Genomic DNA, 10000 nt, shown 5'->3' on the forward strand with positions numbered 1-10000 from the left:
CATCAACAGACGGCTCACGCTGATTCCCGGCAGAGGGAGGAGGGGGGGGGGGGGGGGGGCCAACATGCAATACTTTCGTCCGTACCTACCTACCACATGTCTGTACGGCGTACAACAGTGCAATCTCGCTGTAATGGGGAGACGAGACAAGTAGCATCGTGCACAACATATGGCCCTTATGATTCGCCATTGTAGGGCGCAGCCGGTGTACGGTCAAGCATGTGCCACATTATGTCACTCAGTACGTAACGACGGATGATCAGTGTGGGTTACGCGTACATCAGCGGACAGTCCACACAGGCCGTACCACAACGTACACTGACTGCATCGACAACCGAATGCAACTGAACAGCTGCAAGGCTCATTTCACAAACAAACGCCTGACCGACCAGCTTGGAAGGGCAGGAGGGGAGGGCGATATTCGTTCTGTAGCGGTACACCCTTCCAGTGGTTAGCGGGACTGTGTAGAAAGTACGCAACACTCGAAAGACCTTTATGTGAGGGTACGCACCATGGCATCAAGAAATACACATGACACCAGAGGATCCAAGCAGTGAACTATGTTCAGAGGGTTGCTGTTAGGCAAAGCTACATTCCTGTGACGTTACATGTGACAGTTAAGGTGCAGTGTAAGTTAGGTTAAGGTGCAGCGTAAGTTAGGTTAAGGTGCAGCGTAAGTTAGGTTAAGGTGCAGCGTAAGTTAGGTTAAGGTGCAGCGTAAGTTAGGTTAAGGTGCAGCGTAAGTTAGGTTAAGGTGCAGCGTAACTTGGGTTAAGGTGCATCGTAACTTGGGTTAAGGTGCAGCGTAACTTGGGTTATGGTGCAGCGTAACTTGGGTTAAGGTGCAGCGTAAGTTAGGTTAAGGTGCAGCGTAACTTGGGTTAAGGTGCAGCGTAACTTGGGTTAAGGTGCAGCGTAACTTGGGTTAAGGTGCAGCGTAACTTGGGTTAAGGTGCAGCGTAACTTGGGTTAAGGTGCAGCGTAACTTGGGTTAAGGTGCAGCGTAACTTGGGTTAAGGTGCAGCGTAACTTGGGTTAAGGTGCAGCGTAACTTGGGTTAAGGTGCAGCGTAACTTGGGTTAAGGTGCAGCGTAACTTGGGTTAAGGTGCAGCGTAACTTGGGTTAAGGTGCAGCGTAACTTGGGTTAAGGTGCAGCGTAACTTGGGTTAAGGTGCAGCGTAACTTGGGTTAAGGTGCAGCGTAACTTGGGTTAAGGTGCAGCGTAACTTGGGTTAAGGTGCAGCGTAACTTGGGTTAAGGTGCAGCGTAACTTGGGTTAAGGTGCAGCGTAACTTGGGTTAAGGTGCAGCGTAACTTGGGTTAAGGTGCAGCGTAACTTGGGTTAAGGTGCAGCGTAACTTGGGTTAAGGTGCAGCGTAACTTGGGTTAAGGTGCAGCGTAACTTGGGTTAAGGTGCAGCGTAACTTGGGTTAAGGTGCAGCGTAACTTGGGTTAAGGTGCCAACGTGGGTTAGGTTAAGGGGCCAACGTGGGTTAGGTTAAGGGCCAACGTGGGTTAGGTTAAGGGGCCAACGTGGGTTAGGTTAAGGGCCAACGTGGGTTAGGTTAAGGGCCAACGTGGGTTAGGTTAAGGGCCAACGTGGGTTAGGTTAAGGGCCAACGTGGGTTAGGTTAAGGGCCAACGTGGGTTAGGTTAAGGGCCAACGTGGGTTAGGTTAAGGGCCAACGTGGGTTAGGTTAAGGGCCAACGTGGGTTAGGTTAAGGGCCAACGTGGGTTAGGTTAAGGGCCAACGTGGGTTAGGTTAAGGGCCAACGTGGGTTAGGTTAAGGGCCAACGTGGGTTAGGTTAAGGGCCAACGTGGGTTAGGTTAAGGGCCAACGTGGGTTAGGTTAAGGGCCAACGTGGGTTAGGTTAAGGGCCAACGTGGGTTAGGTTGCCAGAGATGTGTCAAATCAGGATGTACGTTTGGCTGGTGTCAGGTGGTGGGTTGGTTCGATGCCTTTATAAGGAGTGTGGCCAAAGGGTATTTTATTACTTGTACCTTTTGTGTTGTGGCGTGGCGTTGCGTCCTGTGTTGATACTGGGTGGACCACTGTGGGTGTTGCTGGCTGATTTGAGCTGCGTTGTTTGCGGGTGGTGTGAGACATTCTGTCTTATTAGTGGACGTGACGTTCCTCTTGTCGTTCTTTGGATAGTGTCCTGTGGCAGCGAGGATAAAATGGATGTTGTTGAACGATAGTGCTTTGGTGCTTTCGCTTTGTTACACACAGAGTGGACTGTGAGATAGGGTGACTGGGTCGAGTGCGGTTCACACTGTCCTCCCCAGTTTACAGTATGTATCATCTATGTATGTGGTCCTGCATCATTTACTAAGCAGGGACGTCAGACGACTGAAATATTAGTTATGTACTGATGTAAAGCAGAATGCTTACCTTCCACCAGTGGGCGAGTATCGACTCTGCCCCAGCGTTGCCACCGCAGGAAGCGGTGTCGGAAACACTACCCGCACACCGTCACCACTGTGCGGGGGGACGGACCCTCTATATCCTCAGCGGCGCACTCTTTGCCACCGGGCGTCACGTCTCGCGGCCCGCCGTCCAGAGCATGTATTGGGACATTCGCATGTATCATCTATCTATGTGGCCCTGCATCAATTACTAAGCAGTGCCGTGAGACGACTGAACTATTAGTAAAGTACTGATGAACAGCAGAATGTTTACCTTCCACAATGGGCGAGTGGTCGACTCTACCCCAGCGTCGCCACCGCAGGAAGCGGTCTTGGAAAAACTACCCCCACACCGTCACCATTGTGCGGGGGAACGGACCCTCTATATCCACAGAGGAGCACTCTTTGCCACCGGGCTTCAGGTCTCGCGACCTGCCGTCCAGTGCCCACGGGGAACCGCGTGGAGGTGGTGCCGCCGTAGCATCCGCTTACAATGGGCAATCAGCCGGCGCACGTTTCTCCTGCGGGTAGCAGGGTCCACAGCACTCGGCTCGGGCTAGCCAGGCCTTGCCCATCGTCGAGCCCGGAATTTCCGGGTTCTTGGCCTAGAGTCTGTCGCCACTTAGTCATCGTCAGCCCATGAGTCGTCATCTGAATCATTGCTGCTGGTCTCCGGAGTCGTGTCGGGGTCATGGAGCATTCCTGCTCTTTCCCTCACGAGTTCCAAAGCCCTCCGCTGCAAATATTGATCCAGAGCCTGTGCGGATATTGCAGACGCAAGAGTGTTGAGCGCCCTCCAGTGCTCTCTGCTCCGGAGTAGCGCTCTAACATCTCTGTTAGGGGGCAGTTGTTCCCGTACTTCAGCAAATTGTGGACAGTCCCACAGAGTGTGCTCCGGGGTTCCTTCCTCGCCACAGTCACAGTCTGTGGTTTCTCTTTTGCCAGTCCTACACAAGTAGGTGGAAAAGGGCCCATGTCCTGTCAAGAAATGCACCAATCCCCGTGAGGGTTTCAGAAACCGAAGTCTCATCCGCTCTCTCACGTTGGGGAAGAAATGGTGCACGCGCCTGCTTGTGCGGAGCGCGTCCCACCTCTGCTGCCACTCGTCAAAGAGCCAGTTCCGGACTTCAGCAGCGCTGTCTGCCGGTCGGCCTAAGATGTTATTGACCCCATCCGGATTTCCCTTCCGGAGCCAATACAGCGCACCCCTTTCCCTGACCAGCAGGTCAAGTGGAGGGATTGCTGTGATGACTAGTAACGCATCGGCGGAAGTCGTGCTGTATGCTCCAGTGAGGCGCAACAGCGCTTGGCGCTGCAGCCTCCTCATCGCCGCCGCAGGTTTTCTCTGTCTCAGCCTATGAGCCCAGACACTCGACCCGTAAGCCGTGATGGCCACGAGAATGCTCGAGTGATATAGCCTTAATGTCTGCAATGGCAGATGGTATTGCTTGTTTGCAATACTGGCTATCTTGTGGAAGAGGGCCTGGCTTTTGCGACATACGATCTCGATATGCGCAGAGAACAGTCTGGACTCATCGAGGTGGATTCCCAGATACCTCGCCATGCGTGTTCGCCTGATAGCTCCATCGTTGGCGCCGCCAGCAATTCGGAGTACAGGGCCACGTGCCAAACGGCCGCGCAGCAAGATATACACAGTCTTCTCAGCAGACAGCTTCAGCTTCACTTTGTGGCACCACTGCTGCAGGGCGTTGAGCGCTGCGTTGCAGTTTACTTCCAACATTGCCCGAGAGTCACCTTCTATCACTAGAAGGATGTCATCGGCGTACGCTACTACGCCTCGCATTTGTCGCAGTTCTCCTAGTTCCGCCAACACAGGCTCGAGGCCTACATCCCAGAATATGGGACCGCAGACCGAGCCCTGTGGGCATCCCTTGGTGATCGACTTCTCAACCGCCCGCCCCGGGCACCGCAAAACCGCCCGCCGGTTACGGCAGTAGTCTAGCAGGCACCGGTACAGGGGCCCAGGACATTCCAACTTCCTTAGGCTGTCGAACAGTGCCGGCCACCATAGGTTGTCGAAAGCCCCAGCGATGTCAACCATTATCCCCGCAACGTACTTGGCTGTAGATGTGTCCACCAACAACATTGCCTTGTTTATAGCATCTTCTGTACACAGACCCCTCCTGAATCCATATTGGTCGGGACTGCGTCCCCTAAGTTCCCGGTGTTGCTCTAGCCGAAGGCATAGGAGCTTCTCCTGGAGCTTAGCCATGGAGTTCAAGAGACAGATGGGTCGGTATGATTTCGGCACTTCCGGATCCTTGTCCTCACCCTTTATCAGAATGACCACTTCGGCCAACTTCCACGATTCTGGTACCCGTCCCTGACGTAAGCACTCATTGTAGAGGTTAGTCAGGTAAGGGCAGATCTCCGCGCACAGGGCTTGGAGAACCTCGGCAGCGAGTCCATCATGGCCCGTCGCCTTTTTACGGCGCAATTCAAGAATTGCGGCGGTAACTTCACGTTCAGTGAACGGAGCAACAGGCGTCTCATCGGCATACAGCTCATGGAGTTGTCGCCTCAAATTCCCCTGTTCCTCGTCCTCATCTTCGCTACTATCGTCGGGCAATAAGGTACTCATGAGGAGCTCAGCTGACTCTTGCCAGTCCTTGGTGTGACTGCCATCGATCTTCCTTAGGGTCGACAGGACCGTCGGTGACCGAACTTTTGACACAGCAATCTTGTACGGTGTACCCCAGGGGTCAGCCGCCAGACTGTCACGAACAAAAGACTGCCAACTCTCAGTCCGTACTGTGTGCAGTGCCCGCTTAAACACGGCTTTGGCCCGCCTGTACCGCGCAAGCGTGGCCTCACGAATGTGATCGCCTACGCTGCGCTGGTAATGCCGCCGCGCTCTTCTGCATTCGCGTCGGAGACGCTGCAGCTCAGGGTTCCAAGGTGCCTTAGGCATTTTCCCTGTGTGGGCCAACGGGACTGCGCCTGTTGCTGCTGTCTGTATGGCCGCCGTCAGATCTTCTGCAGCTTTGTCAACGTCCACAACGCGATCCATTGGCCAATTCGGTATCACTAGATTACCTCTTAGTCGATCCCAATTAGCCTTTCGCCAGTTGTACTTGACGGTGCCGTTCACCTGGTCTTCAGGAGGAGGCTCCCCATCATAGGCTACAGTGAATGTGATCAGATTGTGGTCACTTAGTGTCATTCCCCGCCATACCTTCCAGTTCTCCGCACGGAGATGCTCGTGTGCACTCTTCAGTGTCACATCGATATTCGAGGTCGCTCCACGGCGGCCTTCGAAAGTTGGTGGGAAGTTTGGTCGGTTCAGCACTTCTAGTCTGAGCTCGTGAATTGCTTCAGCGAGTCTCTCACCTCGCCTGGCGGCGCGTCGAGCACCAAGAGGCGTGATGTCACTGTGCCATAGGGGTGACATGGCATTTGCGTCCATTGTGCAAATCAGCAAGTCATTGCGGTAGAACCCAACCGCCTCTTTTAACTGGTCGATATACGGTCTTTCTCTGTGCCTGTACTGAAAGTACATATTTAGCACGAAAAAGGTGAAATCGCCAGTATTTATCTCAGCTAACACCATGCATCTGTTGCTTAGGTGCGCCACTTTGACTGCTCTGAAGGAACGATTTAGCACAACAATTGCTGCCATAGGATGCTCTCCCCCAGCCAGGATCTGAGCTGTTGTCGGCATATATCGGATCTTTCCGTCCCTAGAGTAGGGCTCTTGCAGACATAATATGTCTAGAGACTCCTCCTCCGCTCGGCGTCGTACCTCCTGCATCACCGCTTGCGTTCGCGCGCAGTTCAGCTGTCCTATCTTAACCGACATTGGCATTGTGATTTTTCACAGTCCGGTCGGGGACAGGAGAGGTAGCGGCCGGAATGGAGACGGTTGACGAGAGGTCTTGTCTCCCATAGTCTGTCCGCTGGATTTTGCGTTGAGTGAGAATCCTGTAGTAGGCACACTCTTTGCCTGGCGTTTCGCATGTGCGATTACGCTTTTTGCACGGGATACAGACCGCTCGGTCCCCCGCTTTTCTACAGTCCTTCCTCATGTGGCCGTTCTCGCCACAGTGCCCACATGTTATTATACTCGGGTCCTGCTTGCAGAACCTTACCGAGTGGTTCACATCCTGGCACCGCGTGCAAACGACTAAGTCCAGGTAGTCGTCAACCGGCATGGACTCAAAGCCCATGTACAGTCGCTTCTGCCTCAGAATCGCGACTCTGAGTCTGGGGCTTACTTCCACCACGAGATGTGATGTTTGTCTGCCCCTTGGCCCAGTCCGGAACTTCGGCTTAAACTCCTGGCGAAACTGTGTTTCGGAAAGTCCTCCAAGGTCGTTTTGCTTTCGAGTTAGCTCAACCACAGCTTCATTCTTCATGACACATGGTACATGATATATGATTATCTGCGGATTGAGCTTTTTCGGCAGTTCGCACTTGAGTGCTTCTGTCAGTTTGTTGTTAGCTAGAAGCTTCTGGCGATCAGTCTCAGACGCCACATCTACGATGAGCGTCGGGCCGTTTGTGGCGACCCGTGAGAACTTCACACCTTCAACCTCAGGCTTGACCAGGGAGGTGAATTTCTTTCTCACTTCTGCGCCAGTTTCATTGCCCTTGGACTTGATGAAGAGCGTTGCCTTCTCAGTCAGGGCTTTGGTTATCATCGCCTGCGTTTTCCGTTCTGGTATGGGTGGAGCGGCGGCAACTTGTGCAAAGGTCTTGGGTGGCGCCGTGGGCACCGCCTTCGTCCTCGCCAGCTCCTCCTCCAAGGCTTCCACCCTTCCGGTGAGGGCCGACTGCGCCATGGCCCAATCAAACAACTTAGCTCTCAGTTGTCTCTTAAAGTCCCCCAGATTTCCCTCCTCGACCAGTTGTCCCGGTTTTAGAGAGTCGTCCACGAGCTTCAGGACGTCCTCGAGCCGCGTCGCGATAAGCTTCACGGTCGCAAGATCGCTTGGGCTTGCCTTGTATCGGGACGTGCCGTCATCGACTGGGCCGCCAGGCTGTTGTCCGGCTACCTGCGCCGAGTCCGGCTGCTTGTTCGGTTTCCGCTTCTTCCGTCGTGTCCGGGACTTGCGTCTCTCGGCACCCGACATTGGTGAAGAGGCGCGGCTACTGCTGGCGCTTTCCCCGACTGGGCCGCTGGGCAATTGCCCGGCTACCTTCGCCGGTTTCGGCACACTTTTCGCCGTCTCCGGCAGTTGAGACTTCGGCCGTGGGGCCGCCGTCTCTCCCGCCGGGCGAGTCTGGGTGAGCTTGCCGGTGCCGACTGGGCCGCTGGGTCTTTGCCCGGCTACCTGCGCCAGCTTTGGCTCGCTCGCAGCCTTCCCCGCCGGCGGTGTCGTTGGCCGCGAGGCCTTCGTCTCCGCCTTCGGTTCGGACTTCCCCGTTGCGCCTTCCCCGACTGGGCCGCCGGGCTTGCGCCCGGCTACCTGCGCCGGTTTCGGCTTGTCTCCCGCCTTAGGTGCCGCTTTCGGCGCCGGCTGGCGGGGTGGCGGCATCAGATCGGTTACAGCGTCCGCACTCAGCGATCTCTGCCGGAGCAGTTTTCGCAGGTGTTTCTTCTGCTTCCTCACTTTTGCCTTCCGTTCTTTCTCACTGTCACTTTCACTCGCGTCTGCAAGCGTCCGTGCCAGCGTCTCGCTTGCTGCAGTCTTAGCGCTCCGTGCACGAGGTGTACGGAGCTCCAATTCTGGCTCGCTAAGCGCGGGGTCATGGTCTTCTGGCCTATGGGCCTCCGACTGCCCTTGTGTTGGGAGTTCGTCTTGACACGGAGTGTCAGACTCGTCCCCTGAATGGTTGGTGTTGTGACTCCGCGACGGCCCACCAGTTCCGTCGGGACAAGGTTGATTGAGAGAAGCCATGTGGTTCCCACGATCAGCTAGGGATATAAGTGGTCCACCCAGGCGTTGCCCCGCCCACCTGGGTAAGCCTTATACAACAGAGGGTCGGCCGGTCCTCTGAGGTGGCTGACTCACGACTGTTCACAACTCAACAGCCTTGCGCCCCATAGCCGCCAGCTAACGCAGAGGGTGAGGGGTGATTATAGAGATTGTCCTTCTCTTGCCCAGGCGGTTAAGCCAAGACTCCGGTCCGAAACACGCACGACGTTCCACTGCGCGCCTCACAGCGGTCGTTGAAGTACGTGTCTCAGATTACGGACGGCGCTGGTAGCGCTTGCCAGCACCGGGCTCGGGCACCCCGGGTTTGCCAGGCCCGTACGTCGGCTGTATTAGCCTTCGTCCCTGTGGTCGTGGTCTTAGACCACTCAGGAGCATCCTCCTGGGGGCAGCTCCCGGTGACTTCCACGATGCGAAGGCCGATGCCGGCCTCCACTCCGCAGTTATACACCAAGGAATCCTCCGAGCGAGGCCGGGTCGCCGCCCGCGTTGCATCCTCTGAAAGTCAGAGGGCGCTTCGCAGTCAGCGCCCTTCCCCGCGCGTGGACATCGGCCTGCTTCCGCTTTGGCCCTCAAAAGTGAGAGCCTTGGTTTCCGCAGGAACGATGACCGCCCTACTCCCCACTGTGCTTTGTGCGCCAACCGCACACGCCAACCACAACCAACATTACATGTGGCCGGGCGGCGCCGCTAAGTTGTCCGGGCGCGGCCGGCGGAGCCGGGCGCAGCCGGGCCCGCGCCCGCCGCCAGCGTAGCCGCGAGAGCGGGCTGTCAGCCAGAGGCCGACCGCCCGCCCAGCGCCAGCCAGCAGCGCGCGCATCGCCCGGCCGCACCCGGCCCCGCGCAGCGCAGCCGACACGGCAGCGCGCAAGCGCACAGCCCGACCGGCAGCCAAGACCCGCCACTACCCCGGCCAACCGCGCCGCGCCCGGCTAGCGCCGGGCGTTCACGCGCGAGGCCGGGGCCACAGCAGGACCCGCCGCCAGCGAGCCGCGCGAAGCGCACCGCCGTGCGCACAAGTCCAGCAGTAGCGCGCCAACTCACGTCGACACACTCCGCTGCACGCGCACGCACTACGTACGAGCTTGGATACTAGACTTAAGAGTCCGACACCTACAAGCGCTCGCAGTAGTGGGAGACGCGCACTCGGCCGGAAAGGGTCGATGTTCGATCCAACCGCCTCGTGCAGACGTCTCCTTGTGGGGAGTATACCTCCCGTGGCACTTGTGTCATGGAGCTCAGCATTCCACGGCCGATAAGTCAACCGCGATAACGCCTTGCTCCTGCTGTGGGGAGTGAGTTCCGTAGCGCGCACAGGCAGAGACGGAAACACATCCTCTCAGAGAGCGTGAAATGACTTTAACGCAAAAGCGGCGCCCGCCGCACCCCAGCCAGGGCCAGGGCGCAGCGGGCGCCGCCCCAGCAAAAGCGGCGCCCGCCGCATCCGAGCCGAAGCCAAGACACAGCAGACGCCGCCAGCGCATGGAGCCGCACCACGCCGCAGCCCGGCCGAAGCCGAGGCACAGCAAGCGCCGCCTTAGTAAAAGCGGCGCCCGCCGCACCCCGGCCAAGGGCCGAAGCACAGCAAGCGCCGCTATAACTTGTAAGTGCCATTCGCCAGTGAGCAAGGATACTAGACCGGAGTCCGACACCTTATCGCTCACGGCGAGCAAGGCTGCAGAGCCCGGTTTGGA

The 10000-nt window shown here is 56.9% G+C and overlaps 1 protein-coding gene across 1 annotated transcript; it reads left to right on the forward strand.

The window, feature by feature from the left end:
• The first annotated feature begins 8716 nt into the window (after window positions 1-8716).
• Window positions 8717-9402, forward strand: LOC126331820 (translation initiation factor IF-2-like). The gene is made up of 2 exons (XM_049996523.1): window positions 8717-8810; window positions 9002-9402. The coding sequence occupies exons 1-2, from the start codon at window positions 8717-8719 to the stop codon at window positions 9400-9402; spliced, it is 495 nt and encodes a 164-aa protein (XP_049852480.1).
• The last annotated feature ends 598 nt before the right edge of the window (window positions 9403-10000 follow it).

This window comes from Schistocerca gregaria, unplaced genomic scaffold (assembly GCF_023897955.1).
Source record: "Schistocerca gregaria isolate iqSchGreg1 unplaced genomic scaffold, iqSchGreg1.2 ptg001410l, whole genome shotgun sequence".
In the NCBI taxonomy this organism is placed as follows: Eukaryota; Metazoa; Arthropoda; class Insecta; order Orthoptera; family Acrididae; genus Schistocerca; species Schistocerca gregaria.